Raw genomic sequence first — 12,355 nt, 5'->3', positions numbered from 1 at the left:
GACCCTCGTAGGGAAAATATCAGTTGAGGAGAACACATCCTCCAGTGTGATGTTGATCTAGTTTCCACTCCCTCTCTGCGTGGACAGTGTTTTCTCTGCTAATGTTGTGCAAACTGTTTTGTCTTTGCATTGGCTTTGCAGGGCCATCGTCCTCAGCAGTAGGCACACACTCTCAGGGAGAAGGAGCTGCATTAATGGGCTCCTGTGTACGGGCAGCCGGCAGGGAGAAAGGGGGCGCGTGTTTTCTTAAGTCTGGGGGGGCAAAGCAAAGCATTCTGACCAATGCAAAAAGAAGGGTTTTTTGAGGGGAAAAGGAGGAAAGTCCAAGCAGACCCAACAGAACACAATGAATGAGTTGTTTTTTCCTGCACAGTTTCTCATTTACAAAAAAAATGTTTTCCACGTAACAAAACCCCTACTTTAATATAATTCAATCGTAACAGTATTTTTCAAACAAGTCCTCATATTACTTCTCTTGCTCGATCTTTTGTCAAATCAGGCTATCGGGATATTTGAGCATGTTTGAAATTCTCATCACACTTGTGTCTCCAATAAAGTTTCCCCTCCTGACAGGCCTGCAGACAACAGAATGAGGCCTGTCGTTATGGGGGCCTCGGCAGCTGGGAGGTAATAGTGAAGACAGCCTCAGTCATGAGGACCAGACAGAGGGGGCATCCAGCTGTAGTGTGGACAATACCATTACACATTGTAGGGGTGGTCCGTTTTGCAGTTAGACATGTTTTACTTCAAAGGTGTTTTTTTCCAACACATTTTCAATGATAAATGAAATAAGAATGCTTCATACTGAAATATTACAAAGACAATGTCAAGCTCAATGGGAATATATATATATATATATATATATACATACTATTTTATACAACACAGGATAGTGTATAGACAAAGCATTTATGTCTCTCTACTCCAAAGTATTGATGTGAAATTTCAAAGCTAAACAACCACAATATTTGATAAACCTCACATTCAATCCCTCTATTTTCTCCTCCCCCACCCTGTTCACATATCCGACTAGCCCATGTCCAATGTTCTTTAGTACCACACTTTACCCCCTGCAATGAGCATCCGTGGCATTTTACTTATTTTCATTTCCATGTAGCGAGGATGTATATGCAGGATAATGATGCCGGCCCCAAACCTACTTGTGCGTTTGTTTACGTCTGTTATTTTCTTTCCCATCATTATGCGTGCTGTGTGAGGGAGAGCCCGTGGATTTGGCCAGTTTATGGCAAACCTTCATTTTATGGCCAGACTGTGAAACTTTTTTTTTTTAATTCTTACTTCCATGTAATTAATATAATTTTTCAAAATGAATCAATTTTTTTTAAAGAGATACATTTAATTTAATGAGTTAGTACAATTTTATTTCTATACAAAATTCAAACTAAATCAACACAGATTACATTTCATGATTAGAAATACATTTTTGCATCTTTTCTTGTATCAATCAATGCGTCATTTTAACGTTCATGCACAAGCATTGCATTGTATCTATAAATGTGTTTGTTTAACTTATTTCTGTCTTCCTATTCTAACATGTTGCTTCCTACTTGAGGTCAAGCTGTTATTATTGTTCTTGCAACATGCAATACTGAAACTACATTAACAGTGTGCAGAAATCCTCTAAATGGCAGTAAGTGTATTTAAGCAAATAGTCGCCTGTAGCTTTATCCAGAATGCTACGGAAGTCAGAAGGAGCGATGAGATGGAGGGGGGCTGGAGTGGAGGGATTTGGGGTGGGCTGTGTTAGGTGGGTCAGAGGGATGGACTACCCAGCTTTCAAGCTCCCATCGACTTAATATAGACATATTGGAATGGCTGTTTTCCAAGAAGGCTTGTTTTACTGTGCAAGGAATTAGTGGAACAAGAAGTCATCTATTGGTTGTTCCCTATGGTCTGACCTCGCTCAAGTGTCTGGATTTGCTACACTTTATCCTGAACAGCACTCAGTGTAATACACACACAGGCATGACTGATGTGCAATGTTACACTTAAACCTGAGCAAACAGTGCCTGCTGTCAGAGTGAAAGCTGCACCCCAACAATTCAGAGAACATATTATGGGGTTTCTTTCAGTCTAGTGGTTGTACACTGTAGACCTCTTGCTTCAGCAGTCTGTCTTTGACTTTCAAAGGGAAGGATGCTAACAATTGCAGGAAGGAAGTGAGGGGAAAGCTCAGCAACTTGACGAGGACAAGGGCCCTTTGTTAATGACCTGAACCCCTCCAGTGTATTTACCCTCCCCGATACCAGTGGACCTTTTTTCAGAGCACACAACTTGGCATCATGTGCCTCAGTCTAGTGGGCGGTAATATGAAGACCTAAAGTCGGCATCAAAGCCTGGTGCAAATCTATTGATCTATTTGTCTGATTACCATTACAGACAAATCCAAACACCATCACATCTCCGTTCAATCAATGTGTGTGTCTGCTGTGTGGGAAGTAACTGTTCAGTGTACAGCCGCATTGTAACCGGCTGATAAGTGACCTGTAGTGAAAGAGTAATATGTGCTTAAATACCGTTGTTTCATGGGGGGAAAACAATCCTGATGCAACACAGAGGATTCAACAGCCCAGAAGTGCTTCCACTGAGTGATTTTCCTCCCGGTTAGGGTCCAGTACAGTATACACCCAGCGGGCTGTGTACACAGTGGCGGGTGTTAAACATATCCTGCTGTCTAGTGTCAGTTGTACTGTGTGTGCTGCTGTTGGGATGTAGCCAGACGTGCCAGCTTTCTCAAGATCACTTCCCCTTTAAATGGATCACAAAAGGTGATTTCTATATTTGCAGGCGTTCGGTGTGCAGCTCTGCGGAGAGCAGGAGGGAACAAAGTGTGAACTATCAGGTCTTACAGCAACAGCTGGAGTCTATCCTCCCTGGGTGAAATTACAGAACCTCTCCTATAGAAAATGTGAAAGAGAAGGTTAGCGAGAGCTGCGGATCTGACAGCTACTAAAGCGTGGAAGTAATTTTATTAAAATGAGATGTCAGTGAAACTTGAGTCCTCTTCCAAATGATTACTGGGGATTGTGATCTTTTCCTAATGGGTTATTATGAACTTAATTATTGTACAGAATTAAGAACATTATCACCATGAACTCATCAGCAATTTTTGGCAGCTTGCGGTCGTATTGTTGTCAGTATGTTCATAGAATACTTGAAGGGGTTTTACTTTCACAAGTCTCCTAGGGACTTATGAATACAGATTATATCCAAGATAAGCACATGTGTCAGAGGTGTTTTAAAAGGTGTCAAGTAGCAATTAATCAGGATTTTAAACCCAGGATCTCACAGGTCCTTTCAACCCAATAACCACGAAACACGGTGGGAATGAGGTAGGTGTTTTTTTTTTTTTTTGCCCCTTGTTAATACTGACTAATTCTGGCAGTAAAAACAAAAACTCTCCCAGTTTACTTCACATTGTGCATTGTGGTGCATCGCGAGTAGCAAACTTGAGTGCGGATCAGTGCATGGAAGGGTAAGGGGGTTCCGAGGTAGAGCCAGCAGGGGGTTTCTAGGCCTCCCGGGTGCTTTGTAGAGGCTATAACAGACAGTGAGGAACATAGGTGTTGACAGGGGCCCAAGTCGGTGCTGTAATGCGCTGTACATCTCCATTAGCACTCAGTGTTTTGCCGCTGCGTGCTCGTGTGTTGTAGGTGGATGCTTGCACTTCTATAAAAACAACACCACTCACGGCCCAAATACCTTATAACATTACCTGAGCACACGTCTGTACATGTTTTTAAGTGAAATGTTTTTTTAATCACACAGCTTGTCAAAAAATAATTATACAAGTGCATCTTTGATCTTAAATATGCTAAGTGCTATTTGAATTTCACCACAAATATGGCTTACAGGAATAAAAAATATATAAATCTAGTAGTTGCAAAAGTACAATGTTCATGAGTTCTTTCAAGTCCAGCCCGTTTTGAGAGATGAGTCGTCTGCCTCGTCCTCGGCAGTCAGACCCGATAGGACGGACTGCTGTCGTAATCCATTGTACAGTCAGCCTAGTAACTTTAAGCTATTTCTTGTGAAACTTGGTTAATTTCTACTCTTTAAATTGAATTTATTTCCTGAAATTAATGATTGAGTATATGATTGAAAAGAGGTTGAATAATAAACAATATTTCTCCATAATGCACAATGAAGCAAAAATATAACGTGTTAAATGTCACACCGACACAACGACATGGGGGGACTGAACTAAATAAAAATAATAAATCAATTGTTCTGTCACTTTTCATGAGAACGCTTTTCCACAATGGCATCTATTTGGTATCCTACTTGCAAGAAATGCAAGTTGGTTCTATTGATCAAACAGCAACGTCTCCTTGACAGTGAAACAGATTGCGTGCTGGCCTGATGCAGACTTCATCAGGTCATCTGAATTGATGATACATGTTGCAAAGAGGCTGAGTTCCCCCAGAAACCTCTGTTGGAGTGCTTGCTGGCAGAGACAGGGGCCTCAGCCAAGTCTGTCTGACTGATCACTACAGATGCTCCTCTTCAAGTATTCCGAGTCAGATCCTTCGTGCTGGGTCTTGAGGGACAAACAATAGCACCTGTTTCTCATAAGATAGCCCATTCATGTATCTTTAATGAAGCCTGGGGGCAGATGGTGTGAAATGACATTATCCAGTACTTAGCAGTGCTAAGACAAAGGAAGAGCAGTGCCAGCACAACAATGCCGCTGTATTTACGAGGAGAAGGGGGGGGGGGGGACGCTGCCCAAGTGCCCGGCTCACATCTGCTCCACTTCATTCTCAGACTGCTCAAGATCATCTTGGCAATAGACATATCCTGGGCACTCAGCCCATATACAGGACTGTCTCAGAAAATTAGAATATTGTGATAAAGTTCTTTATTTTCTGTAATGCAATTAAAAAAACAAAAATGTCATGCATTCTGGATTCATTACAAATCAACTGAAATATTGCAAGCCTTTTATTCTTTTAATATTGCTGATTATGGCTTACAGCTTAAGAAAACTCTAAAATCCTATCTCATAAAATTTTAATATTTCCTCAGACCAAGTAAAAAAAAAGATTTATAACAGCTGAGTGTTTGTCAAGGCTCAGGAAACCCTTGCAGGTGTTTCGAGTTAATTAGACAATTCAAGTGATTTGTTTAATACCCTACTAGTATACTTTTTCATGATATTCTAATATTTAGAGATAGGATATTTGAGTTTTCTTAAGCTGTAAGCCATAATCAGCAATAAATCAGAATAAAAGGCTTGCAATATTTCAGTTGATTTGTAATGAATCCAGAATGCATGACATTTTTGTTTTTTTAATTGCATTACAGAAAATAAAGAACTTCATCACAATATTCTAATTTTCTGAGACAGTCCTGTATAGATGAACTTGAGGGTAACTCTTAAAGTGGAAATTCACAAATATGAACACAATTTGTTTCTGTTTTTGTTGTCGTTTTTTTAAATATATTTGTTTCTTCTTCTCCATGTTCTACTTTACTTTAACTGTAAAATAAAATAGCACTTGTGAAAATGTTTTAATTTGCTCAGACCCTGTGCCAGCTGCAAGTTGACCGCTCAACTAACCTCCACTATGTGTTGCCACCTTGAAGCTCCTCAGATTTTGATTTGCTTTTCTCTGACATTAGTTGCCGTAAATTAAACTTTAATGCGTGGAGCTCATTACTGCAAATCACAGCTATTCAAACTCAATGCATTTATTTCCCCTTCAACGCACATTTACACTCTGCTTGCCTCGGTGAATCTTATATATTCTGCTCTATATTTTAAAATAATAATAGTAATAAAAGCTGATATCCCAGATGAAATGATATAATTTACATTTAGTGCTGGAGAAAAATACGTCCAAGTATCTGATGCCTTTTGCTGGCTGTCTCTCAGTATATATATATTCTGTAGACATCTCTTGTATGATTAAATTATAGGAATTAAATGCATTTACATTGGTCTTTTAAATATCTTTGTATGAGATTATGTGAATGACAGAAATATATTTAAATGGTTATTTCATTGTTTAGCATCATGACACATTTTTCCTCAAATGAAGCAACTGGTCGCGGATCAGTTTGTTTTGCTGGTATGATTTAAAAAAGGATGATCAGAATTATGTTCATGAGCATCTTTTTTTACATTAGAACAATAACGTTGCCCATCTACAACAGTCTGGCAAATATGTTTTCACTTAAGAGAGTTTATATATATCATTTTTGACAGTCAATAATTTTGTTTTAAAAATGGGAAGTAACTTTTAATTTACTGCTGAGGCATGTTAGTTAATTCATGAAAATATATGAAGTACCCTGCAACACATGTAACATACTTGGAAGGATGTGGACTTAAGGGAGCCCTTTTCTGCCCTGTGACTACCGCACACTCCATCTGGTTTTACAGTCCAAATACACAGACAGAGAAAAGCTGTGTTCCCCAGTGTTCGGGCCCCCGCCTGTCACTGGCCCTACCTCATGTTGTGACATTAATTATTGTGTTTTTCCATATGTTCCATACATGCAAGGCCAAGATTCATCTTTCATCCATTCAGCCTGGAAACTTGGAACTCAAATCCCTATAAAGCAATGTTTTATTTAAGGTCATTTGTCGCAGTCTCCCTGGCCATTTATTTTTCTTCAGCAACAGCACATTTTACAGAATGACTTTTGGAAAAATTTCATACTTTTCTATTCTTCTATAATGTACTTTCTGCACTTGCACTTCTGTAAAGGCTCAGTAGGCATAAAATGGTTCTATTTATTTAGTTTTCAGTCTAGCTCTGCACCTCTAGACAGATCAATATAGTAGTTTTAAGTAGGTTTAGCATGCTAGCTTCTAGAGAAACGGTGCGACTAAGCCGGGCAAGGGTCTTCAGGGAGAGCAGCACATGCTGAAAAAGTGGAGATCATAGCAGACCTCAGCCAGAACATGGGGGGAAAAGTCATTGCTCAGAGCAGGTTGATTTCATGCCCCAATGCAGCGGCAGTAATTGCACCCAGACCCGTTTTATTGCGAGTTGATTTTAAGGAAGGCTGAATGGAGAAACATTCTGTAAAGTGTTTATTTTGGGGGATGACCTTTATTAACCCATTTTCCAGGCAGGTTCCCCTGAGGTAGCCTGGCTCATTGCTAGATTAACCATCGCAGGCCCATGGTAGCCGGGCTGCTCCCCATCATAGAGTTTCAGGAAGCAGAGAATGACAGTAAGATTGTAACATGTGTGCAAAACCCCCACACATCACTTTTGAGACATACGCTACTCACCAACCCCTGACACACACATGCAGGGGGTTTGGGTTGATATTCCCAGTCGGCAAGTCGGCAACAGACTGGAAGGTGAATATGCGGAGTGGAACAGACAGTTAAGAGAATGACACTAAAATGAAATACGCAAGTGGTGATCATTTTTCTACGGCCTGCTATTTTTTCTCTGCTGAGAACAGTTGCAGTAAATTACTTGATTGTCTTCAGGCTTTTATCATCTAAAGAAATGATCATCCAAGATGAGGCGAGACGTTGATCTTCCCTTGAGGTGAGGGTCTCCCCTGTGAAACATTCAGTAATCCTCTTGCTAACATCTTGTATCGACTGCACCAGCAGGACTGCCGCTGAATGCTTCTCTCAACACATACAGTCATTCTCGACAAGCCGTGCGGAACTCCTGAGCCTCTCTGCTCTCTGCCACGCATGTTGCTTTCTCTCACTTTTACTGGAACCATATGTGCATACTTGGGGGGTCTTTGATGTACCGAGGTGAAATTGTGCTTTGGATTAAGGGCAGGCGTAGCTCGGCCAGGTATTGTGTGAGCACAGGAGGGCCGTCGGGTGTCAGCACGCGTTAGCAGCAGCTGTGATCTGGCCTCCCTCTGAGTGGCCTCTGTGTTTCTGTGTACCATGCCTCTGCTTAGGCCTCTCTCTGATCTCTACTCCCTATCTGTTCACAGGTCCAGGGTCACATGCCTCCGCTCATGATCCCCATTTTTCCACACGACCAACGCACTCTGGCAGCAGCAGCAGCTGCCGCCCAGCAAGGATTTCTCTTCCCTCCGGGAATGTCTTATAAGCCAGGTATGCTTGCAACATAAGTCTTCATTTTGTTCATCACCTTGTCTTTGTCATTTTACCGTTCACTTAAATTCAGAATGATGATTTGTAGTCTAAAAGTTGCGACACTTGCACAGCCACAAAACAAATGCCTGATTCACTGTTAAGGCCCCTGGCATGCTCTGCTCTGTCTGAACTTGGACTTGAGACTACGGATTGGGAATGTTATGGTCCATGTGGAACAAAAGACTTGGGTAGAGAAGCAGAGGAATGTCAACATGTCTTCAACATTTAAGAATGTTTCTCGAGCGTAATCGTTTGGCTCTGTAATCGTTTTGTATGCATTGTCGGAGGTTAAGTTGATCAACCCTGCATGAAAAGTCTTCCTCCTTTTAAATGCATAGAAAGCAACCCTCTAACTGCAGTTTCACACAAGTATGTCGTTTGATAGTCAAATTAAGTCATTATAAGACAAGTATAAGGTGGATAATTTGGGTGGGTAACAGGTTGTTCTGCATGACCAACTGTTTTCATTGCCTGTAACAGCATGCCTCTTTCTTTCCCTTTGTCTGTTTGAATTAAGTAAAAGAGAAACCTTCCACTGACTTCAAAATAAAAAGAATTGTTTCAACATGTTGACCGACGCCCTGCCAAAGCAGTAACCTCATACACCCTTATTTATATTCTTGAGAGAATTACAGATGTGCTACCACATACTACTGTATTTATGTTAAATGTATATAAAATAATATCCATGGCCTAAATTTTTTTGTTCTTCTTAGTCTAAGCTTTTCACCTCACATGGCTATTTTTTTAAAAATGTGTCTCTTGGTTATCTAGTCAAATTAAACTGCATTTATATGTTGTTTTTGTGTGTTTGTTTTTCTTATTTTCACTCCCATCCATGCAAATAGAAGGAGACTGTCAAGGAAAAAAGTATTAATGAGTCATCTTGAAAAAGGAAAGGTTGTTATAAGAAAAGGAAAAGAGAAAAAAGAAGCACAGGAAGTCAGCAGGTTTTTTCGCAGCAGAACATTAAAAGGTGTGGTAGTGCAGTTAATGAATTAACTATAAAACCACAGGATGAAAAAGAAAGTCAGCTATTTTGGAATTATGGAGCCATGACAGCTTAAACAAAGTGCCTGAGGGGGAGTCTTTTACTAATGTGCTTTCTGCAATAGGTTTGACACGGAAAATGTTTTAGTTCAAATAACAGGAACTATTACGGAATCATGGTCAGGGGTCGTCATGTGTATAGTCCTGCATAATTCATGAGTTTATAAAGAAAAAGTAAAGGGGGTTGGAAAATGACTCGTGGAGTCAGGAGAGGTATTGGAAAAGCTCTTATTCCTCCCCGGCCAACACGGTATACTCCATATATCCATAAAGTACAATGTTATCACCACCAACTGCAGGGTATACAGGATGCTGCCGTGTCCTTTCTCCATCAAGTGAGTGGCCAAGCATTCACTTCCAAAACTAAGGCACACTAATCTGATGTTATCATTATGAGAAAGCTCCCAGGGACCACTGCTTATGACCCCCAGCCCTGTGGTGCTCACATGGCAACAGAGTCATTCTGGCACCGTAGTGGTAAGTCATCACCCCATCCACTGGCTGTGCTCAATGGCCTGGTGTTGCATGGTAGGCAAACACAGTCATAGAAACATCAACTCATCTTTTAAACAAATAGACGTCCCTGTGTTTACACAGACATGGCAGCATCCAGTCTGATGTGCCTCTAATGGACTTCAGAATGACCCCATAGTCTATCGGCTGCTCTTCTACATAGAAGTCCTGCTGACAGTTGACATATCCCTTATTGTTTTAGCCACATTATAGACTTTTAGGACAATGTTTTTTCTTCTTCTTTTAACTTAATTAAATGCAGTTTCTTTGTTTTAGTCTATGGCCTCATCAGATATACGGGATCATTAAATCTCAAGGATATAAAATGATATAACCGGTTTTCCGGCTAACAGCTTTGGTATTTCAATAGAATGTAAAAGCCAGTGAAAAGAGAAGATCGGGTTTGAGGGTTGTCGTCATATACTTCATTCATCATCATTTGATCTGGTCTAAGAAAGGTCTTTGCTACATCTGTCAACCCTCAGCAGATCTATGACTTATATTTCATGGCACTGCATGAGCAGGGAAATATAGCCTGTTGTGACCATGGCGTCACCTACACCCCCACCCTTTGCATTCGGAGTCCAGGCTCTGGGCATGGGACCAGCCATGGCCAGTTAAATAAAAAACACACTTTTAAATGTAATTCCCTTTCAACAGTGATGTTAACCTGGCACATTGCCCATTCTGCTGGAGTCTGGTGCCTTCACTGTGTGCACCCAAGACTCAGACCTTGGAGCCCGAGACCCCCCAGCAGTGGTGGTGTGCTCACTTAGCACATGACCCTCCCCAGGTTTCACATGACATCGAAAGACATCCAGCCATTTATTATTCCCAACCCCTACGTCATAGACAGCACAGAGAGAGGGAGACGGAGAGAAAGCGATACCAAAAAAAGGGAGGTGTAGAAATAACCACAGTGCACCCCGTACATCCAAGCCAGCACTATTTGAAACCACTTCTGCTGTGTGATTTTATTTGCTCCTAAATGGGGATTGCCTTTCCATGGCCTGTATCACATTGTGCTGTGCTGTACAAGATTGCAAAGTGAGGCGAGCAGGCGAGGGCAAAGTGAAAGAGACGGTATATACATTTACCTTGTCTGTGGCTTAATGGCTGCATATGTTTGTGAGAAGAAGTGACGGGCAGAAGTGGGGTCTGAGCGAAGGGCAACTACCCCTCCCCACGCCCTTTTTGCACCCCCCCATATCACTCATGCAGCAGCCGTTTTTATATCCCTTGCTGACAAACGTGCTGATGGCAGGCCAACAGTAGTGAATAGTAATACATAGTGCAACCATTTGGACACCCGTCCTTCCTTGCTTCATCACAGTGATACACGAGATGAGCATGTGTGTATTTTTTTTCAACCTTGTTATTGTGACTAAACACTTGTTCGAACCAGTTTGCACACAAGTGCGTTCACTGTGCTGCCAAAGCTATGATGAAGAAACAAACAATGTAGTGTTGAACAATACCCAGGCAAGTCCACATCTGTGTGAACTGCCTGAGAGAACATGCTGATCCTTTTACATAATCTCTAATTAAATACCAGGGGATCTATTTTACATGTATTCTGAACAAAAACACATGCACACATGAAGCTTAAAAAAACGCGTAAACTATGTAGTAGTTATTTCCAGGAGGAGTACTGTGCAGGTGGAGGAAGGAGGGAATAGTGAGGAACTACCTTTAGTAATCCTGCTCCAGTCAAACCAGCTTACCCTTTTGTTGATGCAGATGTTTGGGCTGGAAGCCGAGGGCCCGTTGCAATGTGCCACATTGCTGTGGTAAAGTAGTGGAGGGCCCAGGATCCTTGTTGGCACTTGCCTTGTCGCTTTGGGCCGGCTCATTGTCTGAACCTGTATGCATTGTTGTTTCTCTCTCTGACAGGTGATAACTACCCGGTGCAGTTCATTCCATCCACAATGGCAGCTGCAGCAGCGTCAGGACTCAGCCCCCTTCAGCTTCAGGTATGTACAATACTATGACAAAGAATGCTAGGGACGCCCGCCAAGCCCGGGGTAGAAAGGATGGCTAAGCAGCTGTACGCTAAGTAATGAGCTGCACACTAAATAATCCTGGAGGCCCCCAGCTCACAGACGCTTATCACCTTACATATGTAATTTATCCTGTTTTATAGAGGAGTTATCCCCACTAGCTCTAGCAGATAGAGGAGTTAGGAAGATAATAGTTATTAAAGGGAATGAGAATCACTTTAGTTGCTTTAATCGCCTGCCAGTGAATTTATCAGAAGGTGATTGACTGTGTGAGCGAAGAATCTGCTTCATATTGCTTTTGTCTAATAGAGCCACACTGTAATAGGTTATCTCTGGGAGGAAGACACCTGAGAAGAAAGAGTGGGTAAACAATCTGAGTCATTGTAATATATAGTTATGTTAGGCACACTGAGGCAGAGCAAGGTTGTGCCACAAAACAATGTTGGGACAGCCTCCAAGCCCTCCAGGACTTTTCTCACACAGCATTAAAAAAAGCTGAACCCAGGTCACGGCTTAACCTGAGGCCATAATGTTTCATATAGATAATTGTCTTTGTTTCATCATTCAAGTAGTGACTACTGTGGCCAGGGCTTCCCTCAGCTTGTGCATAATCTTTGTTCCCAAATTGGTGATAATGATTCCCTCGTTAACTTTTTACAAAAAACTAAATAAATAA

The 12,355-nt window shown here is 41.4% G+C and overlaps 1 protein-coding gene across 4 annotated transcripts in view; it reads left to right on the top strand.

Moving 5' to 3' along the window:
* The window catches only part of sox6 (SRY-box transcription factor 6), a 131,896-nt gene that overhangs the window by 84,805 nt on the left and 34,736 nt on the right, over positions 1-12,355 (top strand). For all 4 annotated transcript variants that reach the window (XM_056412917.1, XM_056412918.1, XM_056412915.1 and 1 more), the window contains 2 exons: positions 7,951-8,074; positions 11,573-11,652. In XM_056412917.1, coding sequence (XP_056268892.1) covers positions 7,951-8,074; positions 11,573-11,652 — 204 coding nt within the window. The remainder of the gene's footprint in view (positions 1-7,950; positions 8,075-11,572; positions 11,653-12,355) is intronic.

This window comes from Pseudoliparis swirei, chromosome 4 (assembly GCF_029220125.1).
Source record: "Pseudoliparis swirei isolate HS2019 ecotype Mariana Trench chromosome 4, NWPU_hadal_v1, whole genome shotgun sequence".
NCBI lineage: Eukaryota > Metazoa > Chordata > Actinopteri > Perciformes > Liparidae > Pseudoliparis > Pseudoliparis swirei.
The sequence above is the reverse complement of the archived record's forward strand: the minus strand, read 5'-3'. Positions and strand labels throughout refer to the sequence as shown.